The sequence below is a fragment of the Primulina huaijiensis genome, chromosome 11 (assembly GCF_012295235.1).
Source record: "Primulina huaijiensis isolate GDHJ02 chromosome 11, ASM1229523v2, whole genome shotgun sequence".
In the NCBI taxonomy this organism is placed as follows: Eukaryota; Viridiplantae; Streptophyta; class Magnoliopsida; order Lamiales; family Gesneriaceae; genus Primulina; species Primulina huaijiensis.
Genome location: NC_133316.1, coordinates 20963165 through 20978793, shown reverse-complemented (window position 1 = coordinate 20978793; position 15629 = coordinate 20963165). Strand labels below are relative to the sequence as shown.

The 15629-nt window shown below is 33.9% G+C and overlaps 2 protein-coding genes across 2 annotated transcripts; both read right to left on the bottom strand.

Annotated features, from left to right (window-relative positions):
* Positions 1–1697: 1697 nt before the first annotated feature.
* LOC140987276 (NADH dehydrogenase [ubiquinone] 1 alpha subcomplex subunit 13-B-like) lies at positions 1698–4728 on the bottom strand. The gene is made up of 3 exons (XM_073455724.1): positions 4370–4728; positions 2167–2238; positions 1698–2076 (listed from the first exon to the last, which is right to left on the bottom strand). The coding sequence occupies exons 1-3, from the start codon at positions 4582–4584 to the stop codon at positions 1932–1934; spliced, it is 432 nt and encodes a 143-aa protein (XP_073311825.1). The 5' UTR covers positions 4585–4728; the 3' UTR covers positions 1698–1931.
* Positions 4729–5562: 834 nt separating this feature from the next.
* On the bottom strand, positions 5563–9209 carry LOC140989058 (chalcone synthase). The gene is made up of 2 exons (XM_073458235.1): positions 8937–9209; positions 5563–6758 (listed from the first exon to the last, which is right to left on the bottom strand). Exons 1-2 carry the CDS (start codon positions 9112–9114, stop codon positions 5764–5766), a joined length of 1173 nt encoding a protein of 390 aa, XP_073314336.1. The 5' UTR covers positions 9115–9209; the 3' UTR covers positions 5563–5763.
* Positions 9210–15629: the final 6420 nt, after the last annotated feature.

The following is a 15629-nucleotide window of genomic DNA, read 5'->3' as shown; positions in this document are numbered from 1 at the left end:
AAATACATGTACTATGATTTACACTACATTATTGGAACTCCTGTTATTTGAATTAGTGTAAATTATATACAATCATAAATTTCATTTGTGGCAGATAATCTGACTCTATTCCATAGATCATGTAATAATAAATGTAATTTACAAAATAATGTTCGAGGATGTTTGTATAATAAACCACAATCTCTTCGCAAATGAACATAAAAACTATCTTAAAATTCTTGCCAACATGAATCACATTTCAATATGCTTAACAGCCATTGCTATGACTGACATGTTTACGTCTTGCGTGGCTCGGGTACACGAAGATGACCACGGATAATGGGTATTTGGAATGAAATACCACGTGCATGTAATCAATGGAATTCAAGAACAGTTCCAGCCCTCTGAAAGTTCATTGTCAATCTAAAGACGATGACCTCGGAGAACATAAACTCGAAGTTGATGGAGAGATTTCATGGCATTTCAAGGTTCGGTTCGATGGATCTATTCTTTTCTATTGTGAGGTGGAACGAGGCCAACTTAGCAAACATTTCGACGCTTTTAATGCATTTGTCGAGGGATCAAAATGTGGTCTCAATGGGAAGTGTTACTGGTTAGTAGCAGAAGGTGGTTTTTATTTTAGCACAGATAATTTTTCACTTGAATGAAACAGTTTGAATGGTGATTTTATATTTTTATGTATTAATGAATAAATTGTTGTTCATGTATTACGTATACTTGGTTCATGATCCCATCCGAAGTCATGTAATGAATGGCAAATTTTAGATTGTATCCAAAAACCAGACCGCCTGTTCGACCGAGAACTGGTCATAAGTCCGCCCGAACTAAGTTTAATAACTGTTTTCATGGTCAAATGATCAGAACAGATAAAAACAGGTGATGAACCAGTTGTGGACAGATTAAAACCGGACTCTTCACCTCTTTTCATTTTCTTTCATTTTTTGTTTAGAATTTAATTATTTACTTAATTTTTTTAAAAAAAATTTAATTCTTATATTTTAAATTTTATTTATAGTTGTATATATATGATTATTTGAATTTTGAATTTTGAATTTTGATAAAAAAAATTATTTTAATAATATCGAAGCTTATTTTGATTTTTTTGTCTAAATATGTAATTATATTTGATTATATATGTTGTTTGGATTTTAAACTTTGATATATTTTTTTATTATTTGTATATCACCTTTAGAATTTAAAATATATTATTTCTTATATTATTATTTCATATTATATCCGACCGATTGAATTATTTTGTAAGATAGACTGATTTGATCATCGATCTGGTTATCAAGACATTGCTTGAAAATGAAAAGAGAGATTTCTTGTATCGCATGCACAAGTACGTATTTGTATCTCCCTGACAGGCTTCAGAGATTTCTTGTATCGCATGCACAAGTATGTATTTGTATCTCCCTGACAATGGAAGCCCTGGATGAACACCAACCCAGAGATTCTCAAAATTAATGCTTTAACATAGTGTTTGTGGGAATATTTCATCCTACCTTATGGGGCACTGCCCCATGAGGTGATCAAAGGCTCAATTTTAACCACATCTATGTGGGGTCCACCAATTCATATGCGGGGTCTACCAAATTCTTTAAAATCAACGGCTCAAATCCTGTGGGGCATCGACAGAACCGTGTTTGTGGTAGAGCTGGAGATTTGATTCGGGAGAGATTTTTGCGAAAATAAAATTGATGTTGAGAATACTCATTGCTATATAATTTATCATGTCAGGAGACTGAAATCAAACGAAAAATCAATGCCATCAAGACTCCACTCTTTTAAATGATTATCAACACAAGACGACAGATTTTTCAACCTTTATTTTAGAAATAAACAAGCCTTAGGAAATTTGTGAAGCTAACAGGTAAGAAACAGTGTTTTTCCTGCATCCGTTGAAAAACAGAGATAAAAGAGTGTCAGATTCACCAGATATCAGGGCGGAGCTCGCCTGTTGCAGGAGGCATCCATTTTCCAGAGTTGTAGACACTTTCACCCACTTTCCAACCTGGTACATCTTTCATGATTCTGGCCTCTTCCTCGAGATACTTCTTCCATTCATGGACGAATCTGGGGAAAAAAGAAAGAAGTGACAATCAGACAAACTACACAAAAAGTAGAATCATATTCAAGGCTGGTATGAAGAAATGCCAGAAATACCTTTCATCTTCTTCAGCTTGAAGTATTGGCAGGATAGCCCTTCGTGCAGCATATTTTTCTTCTTTCAATTCCCTGTATGGAAGAAATATTTCAGCTCCATTTTATATTATGGAAAATAATTAACTGGACATATTTCCCAATATAGCCACCTGAAATTAGTAGAATATAAGGATTACTATAACCAAGAAGGAGATACAGAAACAAGATACAAGAATCACCATATTGTAATAATACAGTGGCGGTAGCAACTTGCTAATAATTCACATACCAATGGCTGCAAATAAGCCAGAGAACTAGATATTGACAACATATTTAATTGTTAACAGAGGCTTTCAAGAATTTATAACTCAACATCTTTATGTGACTATGTGGTCCATGTCCATGTCAATTAAGATCATGGTTTATGCAAAGAAAGAGAAATCAGTCGATGCTTCAAAATTGCCTCGTTGCATATGGATCATGTGGCTCTTATCAGTATCGATGGCTGTCTTTTTGCAAACAATTTTAGTTCCTTTTGTGGTTTTGCAAGGATCTACTCAGGTTCCACTATTCCTGAATCAAGATTTACAAAATGAAATGGCAAAGGAAAAACAGAAGATTACAAAATATAATCCAAAAGAGCGCATAAAAAAAGGAGCAGAGAAGGGAATAACAGTATGATGGGGGTTTGGAGGAGATATTTGGCTAAAATTTCTGTTCTTAAACTCAGGCTCGGCTCGAGAGGGAAGGTTTTCTCTTGTAGAGAGCAAAGTCCCTGAGATCGTTTCTTCGAAGCTTATCAACTAGGGACTTCAGACATTGAAGAAGTGGATTCTATGTTTCAGTTAAGGATGTTTTACCATGTAACTCCAGATGAATGTTACAGATTACTCAAGCTAGGATGAAACAACAAATGGTGAATGACAATCTACATGAGTTACAAGATGAGATGTTAAAAACAATCATGTCGTCTGATATCAGCAACCAATGAGTTATGCAGTAAACTTGATCACTGGTTCTATGGCTATTTCCCATTCTTGAATGCATCAATTCAGTTGCATATTGAATGGCTTAACTTAGTCGGCTCATATACATCCATCTTTCATTTTCCTCTCCTCAAGCCCTTCTTTGAGGATTCTGATATATACGGATACACCCAAGAACCAAAACTGTCCACTTCAATGACAGCCAACCATTGGTTTGGTACCTTGATTAGATGACTTAGGATAAGAAAAATACCTTAGGTTTTTTAGTTTTAGATTTTACAACTTTTACCATACACAAAATATATGGTGATTTATAATTATTAATATTCTTACTAAAGTATTACACAATATTTACACAAGCACATACAAAAAAAATAAAAATAGATATATGCATGCAAACACGTGTATATCTTTCTGGTTGTATCCTAGTTTCATGAAAATTGTTTCATCTCAAATCCATGTAATGCCGTATCCATAGTAGTACACCATAGCTGGCAGTATACTAGAGCAACCAAATAGTTGTCCAAGTATGGACACGTGGACATAAACGAAACTAATGCATACAAATCACATTTTTGGTGCCCAATTCCCCTCTCCTACAACGCGTTCTCCTTTTCCTCCCCAAAACTCAAATGTATTGGGTGTGAACCACATGAAGGCTTGATGAATTCAATATTTTGTCAAGCCTGGCATCATTATCAAACAAAAGAAAACATCACAGATATTATATCATATCCCCACACAGCCACGCTTATGTTCCCAAATCTACACATGAATCAAACACATAAGATCTGGAATACCAAGTGAAATAGATTTTTCACTTGAATCCAAGGGTCGTCAAAATGCAGAGGAACTTTGGATAGAAAAAATAACCAGTAAAAATTAAAATTTTACAATAACTCAGCTGATAAACGAATAATGCCAAGTCCCTAAAGCCTTTCTCGCATATTAAAAATGAAACACCATTCAGTCCCCTTAATATTTAAGATCACCAGACGATAGTTCGCTGATTGAATGATCTAAATAACTTTCAAAAGTCATCAAAAATTTCACCATTTTATCTTTCACCTTTTTATCTCACAACTAGGTGAAATTGATCACCAAAAGCACGAAAGCCAGCGTCTCCAATCAAATAAACAAAACATCATGCTAAATTAGGAGCTCATGATAAATAGCAAATACTCACAAATCACCCGCGTGACAAAATGAAAAAATCACTTGACTATGACAAAATTTACCTGCGGATCTTGTTGCCTTTGCCGACCTGGTACATGCCCCAAGAGAAAACACCGAAAGTGGCCAGGAAAATGGCCATTGCGCTAGGACCTTTACTCGGAATCCGCCGAGCAAATCGGACCGGCGCGAACCCTCCCGGAGGCGGGCCGTCCTGAAGTAAGGGCATATCCTTCACGCTCGCCATCCCCGCCTTCTTTCTTATCATCGCCTCCGTCATCTCGCCGCTCAGTTATTTTTTCCGACGAATTTTCCCTCTTCACCAATCACAACCACTATAGGTTGATCCACACTTTCTCCCCTTCTCTACAGTCTCAACACTCGACGATTGTCATCAGTTTCCACTTGAACTTATTATTATTTTTTAAGAAAACAGATTTTTTTTTTTTTTACATTCGTGGTTGGGATGGGTTTATATATTTTATATTTAAAAAATAATAATAATAATTTTTTATGAATAATATGAGATTAGAGATTTATTTTACAAAATTAATTTATGAGACGATATGATAATTTTTGACTATTTTTTTTTCATGATATGCTTTTACAATTTCATCGTCCTTTCGTAAGTTGCACGCAGAGGATCGAAATCGCCATCGATAGGGCTCATGCACTTGAGCACCTACATATGGGCACTGATGATTCTCGACGATTTGAAGCCAAGTAACATTCTTTTGAGTGATGATATGTCTGCGCATGTGCGTGATTTCGGATTGTCTAAGTTAGTTTCAAACATACTTGAATCACGTGAAAGCACCAGTACAATTGAAATCAAAGGTACCATAGACTATATTCCTCCATGCATGTATTCTATTATCTCCCACTAAACTCATATCTAACCAAATATCTAAGGTATTTTAATATTTTTATTACCTCATCATGAATTTACTGATAAATTCTCCTTATATGTAAAACATTGTGCATAAGTTATTATTAAATTATCCTTACAAATTTATTCACATACGCGCAATGCATGAGCATAGTTAGCTATTAGTTTATAAATAAATTAATGTTTCTTACCCTTGTCAATTCACCCATACACACACACACACGTATGCAAATGAAATAATAATATCTAAAAAAACTTGAAAGCTTGGTCATTATATAATATTGAAATTATTTTAAAAATACTTGTGTAACAATCTCCTCAAAAATCAATTTTGTTAGACAGATCTTCGACCCGAATCTTTTCAAAATGTTTTCATCCTACAATGTAGATATGCATGAAATTAGCATAAACGAGCTTTGCAACAAAAGATTTGCTGTGCCGCGATTTCATACACGTTATTTGAATATACGAAGTTACAAGCAAAATGCACATATGATGAATCACACCCCCATAAATTTAAGATACAAATATAGCAGGTAAATTGAACAAATCGGCCCTGGCCGGCCTCAATCAATTGATTGGAACACTGTGCAAAACCACCGTCTCGACGGTGAGACCGGGTCCGAATCCGAATAGCACCCCCCAGTCGAGCCCCTCTCCTGTCGAGCTCTGCCCCTCCTTCGTCGACGCCTTCCTCATCTCATCCAATATGAACAGCACACATGCACTAGACATATTCCCATACTCGCTCAACACATGCCGAGTCGACCGGAGCTTTTCGGGATTTAGGGATAGTTTCATCTCAACCTGATCCAAGATCGCGGGCCCTCCCGGATGCGCGATCCAAAAAATCGAGTTCCAATCCGAGATACCTAATGGATCGAATGCTTCTCTCAAGCTTTTCTCGATATTTTCAGAAATCAAAGATGGGACATCTTTCAAAAGATGGAAAGTCAATCCCACTTCACGTAAATGCCCATCAATGGCTCCATGACTATCGGGCAATATGGTCTGTGCCGCGGACACGAGTTGGAACAACGGCCGCTCGACCCCGACAACCGGGTCGGACCCCACAATCACCGCCGCAGCACCATCTCCAAACAATGCTTGTCCCACCAAACTATCCAAATGACTCTCGCTCGGTCCTCTGAAGGTCACCGCAGTTATTTCCGAGCATACTACGAGAACTCGTGCACCGGCATTATTCTCCGCCAGGTCCTTAGCCATGCGAAGTACCGTGCCGCCAGCGAAACAGCCCTGTTGATACATCATGAAGCGTTTAACGGAGGAGCGAAGGCCGAGTAGCTTGGTGAGCTGGTAATCGGCTCCGGGCATGTCGACTCCGCTGGTGGTACAGAATATCACGTGACTGATCTTAGATTTTGGCTGCCCCCACTCTTTGATCGCCTTTTGGGCAGCTTCTTTTCCAAGTTTGGGGACCTCTACCACCACAATATCTTGCCTAGCGTCGAGAGATGGCGCCATGTATGCGTAGATATTAGGGTTCTCTTTTAAGAATTCTTCTGTCAAATACATGTAACGTTTCCTTATCATCGACTTCTCGCCTACATAAGACAGCAAAACGTGAAGATCGAAACATGGATCTCCCACCAAAAATTAAATATCTACAATTTTTTTACATCCAAAAGCGTAAATATACCCTTTTTGTTTCTACTTATCAATTACATGGACAGTTTTCTTTTTTTTTTTTATTAACAACAATTTTACAATTGACCCACCAGAAATCTGAATTCTCCTACCTAGACTAGATCATTTAGTCGGTCGATCGATTACTGACCAAACTAAACTATGCAAAACCAAATAAACCGAATTTCCTTTTGAGTTAGGGGAAGGACTCAATCGGGAAATTTCGTTTCAAATTTGAAACTTTAGTATCACATGAACACCCCCTACACCTACTCGATCGTCCTATTGTATATTGAATACAATCCCAAATCGTTCTTAAAATATGACATGGAAACCAAATTAGATTCCACAATATTACTAAATTATATTCCCCTATACACCCGACAAGCATTTCTTGTCTTAGATGCACCCCGCCTCCCCATATTTTTTAAATGTTTCATAGATTCTATCGACAAAGAATTAACGAGGTTAACCTTAACTGACGAATATAATAGGTTATAGTTAATTATTCAATATTGAATCGGGACAGAAAATCAAATGACCGTGTTACCTTTGCTTCATAAAACAAATCAATCACACACGCACACACATATATATATAATTTGATATAATTACTAAAATTTTGATATAAATATTCATACACTATCCATACAAATTAAAAACATGTTAATATAATTCACATCATTATTTTAAAAAAAAATCGCACGTTATCCATAATATATAGTCACAAAATTTCTTAAAATAATTACAAACCTTTTATTATCCATGAAAACCAATTTTGTAAGCAAGTAATTATGTGTGCATAGAGTACACAAGTTTTATCCTTTTATTAACCTATTTCATGTGAATATGTGTTATATATACACTAACTTATTTTTTGCATGTGTTGTGTGCTTTTACAGTTTTTTAATTAATATAATTTATATTGGTAATATCATAAATTATAAAAACTACGAGTCATGCTCATTTTGAAATTATTATATATTACAATTTGATTGGATTATATTTACACGAGAGATGTCTATAATTGTGAAAATTAATGGTTGACTACAACAATTTCGAAATAATTAATTAAAAAAAGAAAAAAAAATAAAATCAATGAAAAATACTTGGTGTGGGGTTTGAAACTGCACTTATGACATTTTATTAATATATTGGTGTAAAAGCAATTTAGGACTTGTGAAGTTTTTTTTAATTAATTTGATTTATATTCAAATAGAGGTAATATCAGAATTATAAAAATTAGCTGACGGGTCATACTCATTTTGAAATTATTACATATTATGATTTGATTATATTTACATGATAGACATATCATAATTGTGAAAAATAACAATTGACTAAAATACAGTTTCGAAATAATTCATTAAAAAATAGAGAAAAACAAAATCAATGAAACACGTGCCTGGTGTGGGGTTTTAACATGCACCTTCAGTTAAACAGATATTGTCTTATCCAGTGAGCTAGAGAAGGACAATTTAGGATTAATATTAACAAAGGTTTCATCAAAACTATTCACTTCTCTCCCTTTAACATTACCATCGGCCAACACATATGTTCATTAGGGTTGGTATTTTTTTATCCAGGAACATTACCATTTTTGGTTTCTACTCCACTAATTTTTCATTTTTTTTCTCGATCAGTACATTATTTTTAAAAAAAAAAAAATGGCTATTTTGGTCCATTTTTGCCGGAAATAACTAACTAGTGTAGCTTAAAAATTGAAGATTTCTTGATTCATTTCATATACATTTTCATTATGATGTCTGTTAATCCAGTTTTTCGATGAAAATTGATCACTCCGAAGTAAATAGATCAAAATAACCTAATATGAAAAGATAAGTACCGATCGTAACAAAAAAATTGAACAGTTAATTGATTAAAACCCAAAAAGGTAAAGTTAGTTGACTGAAAAAAAGGTTAACCCTGTTCTCTCAGAAAGCATGAAAAGAAATCACTTAGGACACATGAGACTTGAGAGACTTGAAAAAAAAGATATATGTCGCATGTAGTAAGATCAACAAGAATATAGGTACAAAAAGTCGAAAAATCTTTGATTATAAATATAAGAAGCTAGCGGATCTAGAAACTCTTACACATGCGTTTAAATTTTTCTTTCAGATCCTCCTTATGTTCGCTATCGGTGATGCGAAAGTAGTAATCGGGATACGTGCTCTGATCGACACAATTCGGCGGAGTCGCAGTCCCAATCGCCAAGATTGTGGCAGGTCCCTCCGCCCGTTGTGCGCAGCGAATGTCTTCCACGGTCACCATTATCGCCGGAAATAATGCAAGATTAGTGGTCGCGAAGTGCTGGCGCTGCTGGTGGTGGTTATAAGATCAGGTGCAAATGTTGATACTTTCCTTCCACAAATTTATAAAGCCAATAGTGTCATTTATAGCAAGGGCCCTCCCGGTAGCTAAGCTTCACGTGTTTTAGCAACAATTGGCAAGAATACTGTAGCATCCCAACCACTTTCAGGCCGCCTGGCACGTGCCAACCATTCATACGGTCTACCATTTTGGCACCTAATGTTCAAATTACGTAGCTTATTTCATTTGTATGAATGTACGTATGCGGTATGTATGTGCTATTGCACGATACTATGTACGGAAAAATTACAAAAATCAACGGGTAAATTCCTCTATTTTGTCTCTTGATCTTATATGTCGTCGAAGCTTGCTCTAAATTGGATAGTTTGGTTTTTCTTAATTTAGTTCATATTGTTTCGTCAGAATATTGACGTGACACCAGATACGACAGTACCCCGTTCTATGACCAAATTTTTAACAAGTTACAGAAGAATTTGGCTAATTTTTCCTATTAAATACACGTAGATATACACCAAACATATCTTATGATCTATCTAGATTATCGTAAAATCTTTAACTGCTTTTGCACTGAGATCAGCGAATCAGAATTCTCATATCTCAATGTTTGGAAAACAGAAGCAAAGAAGAAAAAAGAGAAAGAAGAGTACGTGCAATCAATTGTAAACGGCACTAATGGTGTGACCTAAATTTTGTAACGAATGGTGCATGCGGTTAACTTGATAGGATATTGTTGTTGGGATCGGCAAAGAATTTAGATGGAGGGTGAATAAACTCTTTGAAAATATTTGCTTTTTAAATTTGGTTTCNGTCGACAAAGAATTAATAAATTATATTCCCCTATACACCCGACAAGCATTTCTTGTCTTAGATGCACCCCGCCTCCCCATATTTTTTAAATGTTTCATAGATTCTATCGACAAAGAATTAACAAATTATATTCCCCTATACACCCGACAAGCATTTCTTGTCTTAGATGCACCCCGCCTCCCCATATTTTTTAAATGTTTCATAGATTCTATCGACAAAGAATTAACGAGGTTAACCTTAACTGACGAATATAATAGGTTATAGTTAATTATTCAATATTGAATCGGGACAGAAAATCAAATGACCGTGTTACCTTTGCTTCATAAAACAAATCAATCACACACGCACACACATATATATATAATTTGATATAATTACTAAAATTTTGATATAAATATTCATACACTATCCATACAAATTAAAAACATGTTAATATAATTCACATCATTATTTTAAAAAAAAATCGCACGTTATCCATAATATATAGTCACAAAATTTCTTAAAATAATTACAAACCTTTTATTATCCATGAAAACCAATTTTGTAAGCAAGTAATTATGTGTGCATAGAGTACACAAGTTTTATCCTTTTATTAACCTATTTCATGTGAATATGTGTTATATATACACTAACTTATTTTTTGCATGTGTTGTGTGCTTTTACAGTTTTTTAATTAATATAATTTATATTGGTAATATCATAAATTATAAAAACTACGAGTCATGCTCATTTTGAAATTATTATATATTACAATTTGATTGGATTATATTTACACGAGAGATGTCTATAATTGTGAAAATTAATGGTTGACTACAACAATTTCGAAATAATTAATTAAAAAAAGAAAAAAAAATAAAATCAATGAAAAATACTTGGTGTGGGGTTTGAAACTGCACTTATGACATTTTATTAATATATTGGTGTAAAAGCAATTTAGGACTTGTGAAGTTTTTTTTAATTAATTTGATTTATATTCAAATAGAGGTAATATCAGAATTATAAAAATTAGCTGACGGGTCATACTCATTTTGAAATTATTACATATTATGATTTGATTATATTTACATGATAGACATATCATAATTGTGAAAAATAACAATTGACTAAAATACAGTTTCGAAATAATTCATTAAAAAATAGAGAAAAACAAAATCAATGAAACACGTGCCTGGTGTGGGGTTTTAACATGCACCTTCAGTTAAACAGATATTGTCTTATCCAGTGAGCTAGAGAAGGACAATTTAGGATTAATATTAACAAAGGTTTCATCAAAACTATTCACTTCTCTCCCTTTAACATTACCATCGGCCAACACATATGTTCATTAGGGTTGGTATTTTTTTATCCAGGAACATTACCATTTTTGGTTTCTACTCCACTAATTTTTCATTTTTTTTCTCGATCAGTACATTATTTTTAAAAAAAAAAAAATGGCTATTTTGGTCCATTTTTGCCGGAAATAACTAACTAGTGTAGCTTAAAAATTGAAGATTTCTTGATTCATTTCATATACATTTTCATTATGATGTCTGTTAATCCAGTTTTTCGATGAAAATTGATCACTCCGAAGTAAATAGATCAAAATAACCTAATATGAAAAGATAAGTACCGATCGTAACAAAAAAATTGAACAGTTAATTGATTAAAACCCAAAAAGGTAAAGTTAGTTGACTGAAAAAAAGGTTAACCCTGTTCTCTCAGAAAGCATGAAAAGAAATCACTTAGGACACATGAGACTTGAGAGACTTGAAAAAAAAGATATATGTCGCATGTAGTAAGATCAACAAGAATATAGGTACAAAAAGTCGAAAAATCTTTGATTATAAATATAAGAAGCTAGCGGATCTAGAAACTCTTACACATGCGTTTAAATTTTTCTTTCAGATCCTCCTTATGTTCGCTATCGGTGATGCGAAAGTAGTAATCGGGATACGTGCTCTGATCGACACAATTCGGCGGAGTCGCAGTCCCAATCGCCAAGATTGTGGCAGGTCCCTCCGCCCGTTGTGCGCAGCGAATGTCTTCCACGGTCACCATTATCGCCGGAAATAATGCAAGATTAGTGGTCGCGAAGTGCTGGCGCTGCTGGTGGTGGTTATAAGATCAGGTGCAAATGTTGATACTTTCCTTCCACAAATTTATAAAGCCAATAGTGTCATTTATAGCAAGGGCCCTCCCGGTAGCTAAGCTTCACGTGTTTTAGCAACAATTGGCAAGAATACTGTAGCATCCCAACCACTTTCAGGCCGCCTGGCACGTGCCAACCATTCATACGGTCTACCATTTTGGCACCTAATGTTCAAATTACGTAGCTTATTTCATTTGTATGAATGTACGTATGCGGTATGTATGTGCTATTGCACGATACTATGTACGGAAAAATTACAAAAATCAACGGGTAAATTCCTCTATTTTGTCTCTTGATCTTATATGTCGTCGAAGCTTGCTCTAAATTGGATAGTTTGGTTTTTCTTAATTTAGTTCATATTGTTTCGTCAGAATATTGACGTGACACCAGATACGACAGTACCCCGTTCTATGACCAAATTTTTAACAAGTTACAGAAGAATTTGGCTAATTTTTCCTATTAAATACACGTAGATATACACCAAACATATCTTATGATCTATCTAGATTATCGTAAAATCTTTAACTGCTTTTGCACTGAGATCAGCGAATCAGAATTCTCATATCTCAATGTTTGGAAAACAGAAGCAAAGAAGAAAAAAGAGAAAGAAGAGTACGTGCAATCAATTGTAAACGGCACTAATGGTGTGACCTAAATTTTGTAACGAATGGTGCATGCGGTTAACTTGATAGGATATTGTTGTTGGGATCGGCAAAGAATTTAGATGGAGGGTGAATAAACTCTTTGAAAATATTTGCTTTTTAAATTTGGTTTCAACCATTTTTAGGCAGTTGAAAGTTTTTCTCTCAAACAGTTAGAAGTATGAACCGCGTAAAAGGTGCGGAAGACGGTTCAATATTTCTAATGATATTTTCAATCGGATAAAATATTAAACAACAGGATATAATTCGAAATGTAAAGGCTTGTGGAAAGTAAAGACAATATTTTTATAGATATCCAGAGATAAAATTCCTACGTCACTCCTTCTTCTTATGTAGGAAGGATTCCACTAAAAGACTTTGGCTTTACAAAACTCTTTGCAACAGCCCACTCCAATCAGGACATATCACATTGCCTGTTTTGGAATTCTTAGTGATCACTTTACACTTCTTGATTTTAAGAACTCTTGGTTTACCAGACACTTCTATAAATCAGATAACCAAAAGGTTATTGATGTAAATAAACAAACTTGTTTTGGTAGCACGAATATGATCCTTGAGAGATCGGATATCTTTCTGTAGAATGCGTGTTTGAGTGAGCGATAGAGATAAGTGATCTTTGATTGCGCTCAGATTCTTAAAGTATGAAGACTTGAAAGATTCACGCTGTTGAAAGATTGATTATTATGTATCTTCTTGTTATCGTGCGTGTATGCTTGCATGCTTCCAGCTCTGCTTATATATGCTGTCATTCCAACGGTCGGAAAAAGATTAGCAACATTAACATGTAACTTTAGAATGATGTGTCGCTATCAGCTGCAACTTCATTAAATGTTCTTCAACAATGCACTTAATATTTTCTTTGCTAGCACATCTTTGAATCTCGTTCCTAGAAGAGTTACTGCTGAGTATTCTTTTATAGAAACTGTTTTTACCATCAGAACTTGTAGGACATAAGTAATCTTTCTCTTTGGAGATAGTGACTTAAATGTAGATCAATTTTGGGGCTTTGCATAACATGGTTGACTTGTAGCGGTGCAAATCTATTTGAATGTTCTGAACCGGTAAGAGACTATCTTTTATTAAGTAAACAATAAACGATTCGTTAATGACTTTGACATAAGGTTCTTCGAAGAGCTGGTTGAGAAGATTGAACTTCTTCTACTTTAAACGGTTGAACTGATAGGCGGTCTGAACTCTTTAAGCAGTTGAAACGTTACCTGTTATACATAAAACTTTGCAATTATTTCCTGAAACAGTCGAGTGCTATTTTGATTTTGTCGATCACCAAAACTTTTGGGTAATAATACTTTCTTAACAATTTCTCCCCTTTTTTGGTAATGAGAAAACCCAGCTGCAGAACTATACAAAAGTTTGCAGATAATTGTACAAGCTAATAATTGGACCAGGTAAAGATAAAAGTTGTATTTGATTTAGTAGATGAAATTACAAACTCCAGTTGATAAGAAATCAAGCAAAAACATCTAAACAAATATAATACATTAACCTTTTTTTGTCATTGGATTTGTTTAGCTTGTTCTGCTTTGGCACGCTCTGCAACCCTCTTCCTAACTGATTCTTCTGCTTTCAAAATTTCCTTTAGCCGCTCTCTTTCCCCTTTTTTGACATACCATGGACAAGGAAGTTTTGATTTTGTCGATCACCAAAATTTTTGGGTAATAATATTTTCTTAACAATTGTGTTTGGTAAAGCCTGGATGAAAGCCTAACAAACCATCTATAATGGATATATATGTTTGTGAAAAAAATTTATGAACAAGGGATGGCGATGGGTAAATAGAAACCAAATATGCGGAATTATTTGATGCGATAAGAAAATTATACTAATTGAAATATTTTTATAAAAGTATTTTTTTTCACAAAATTTAAAAGTTGTTGTAAGAATAAATACATATTTTGACAATTATTATTTTCACAGTTAAAATGATTTTAAAGTTCTAAAATATAAAAAAAATTTCTTCCAATTATTCTTTAAAATTATACGTGGAGAACATATTTTTATAAAATTTTTGCAAAAATCTTATCCAACACCCATAATTTAAGTTTTTTCACTTATAAAACACTGAAAATATTTTAAAAATACTTGCCCAACTAGAGTCTAGTTGTCAAAAACTACAAGAAAAATTAGTAGGTAACAATTTATCAGTGTTTAATATGTTTAAAAGTTTATTAGAGAATGTGATCCATGTGTTTGTTTGAGTTTTTTTTTAATAAATATTATTATATATTGTGTATATTATATAATAATTTGAATTTGAAACGTTTATGGAATCACAATATTTATAACAAAAAATTTATATGAGACTTTTTGAAATTTGAAATTTTAAAATTGAGTGTAAATAGTAAAATATAATAATATAATAGCTTATTTTAAGGAAAGATGAAAAATTAAATTAAAACTAACAATTATGTCAGGAAATATAATAAAACTTATAAATTTTTGCGTGTGCGCGCGCATATATTAAATAATTAATACAATTTTATAATAATAGCTTAATAAAATTAAATCGTGTGTGTGTATATTAAATAATACAATTTTCCCCAACAACCCGGTGGAAACATGCAAAACAGAGGCGTCGAATTAGAGCTTGAGTTGTGCCCTTGACACTTTTAAATGGATGGTTGAGACGATTGAAACATGAAAATTAAGGTAAAAACTTGTGTGTCACGGTCTCTCGGATCGTATTTTGTTAGACAGATTTCTTATTTGGGTCATCTATGAAAAAATATTAATTTTTATGCTAAGAGTATTACTTTTTATTGTGAATATCTATCGGTAGGATTGACCCGTCTCATAAGACCGTCTCACAAGAGACCTACTCGAAAATTAATCATTATAAC

What these genes read in the sequence shown, in the direction of transcription:
- LOC140987276 (XM_073455724.1), bottom strand. Translation starts at nt 4,584, where the DNA reads ATGACGGAGGCGATGATAAGAAAGAAGGCGGGGATGGCGAGCGTGAAG. An exon ending in AAAGGCAACAAGATCCGCAG is followed by an intron (nt 2,239 to 4,369) that starts GTAAATTTTGTC and finishes TCTTCCATACAG; the next exon opens with GGAATTGAAAGAAGAAAAAT. An exon ending in CAAGCTGAAGAAGATGAAAG is followed by an intron (nt 2,077 to 2,166) that starts GTATTTCTGGCA and finishes TTTTTTCCCCAG; the next exon opens with ATTCGTCCATGAATGGAAGA.
- LOC140989058 (XM_073458235.1), bottom strand. Translation starts at nt 9,114, where the DNA reads ATGGTGACCGTGGAAGACATTCGCTGCGCACAACGGGCGGAGGGACCT. An exon ending in AGAAAAATTTAAACGCATGT is followed by an intron (nt 6,759 to 8,936) that starts GTAAGAGTTTCT and finishes TGTCTTATGTAG; the next exon opens with GCGAGAAGTCGATGATAAGG.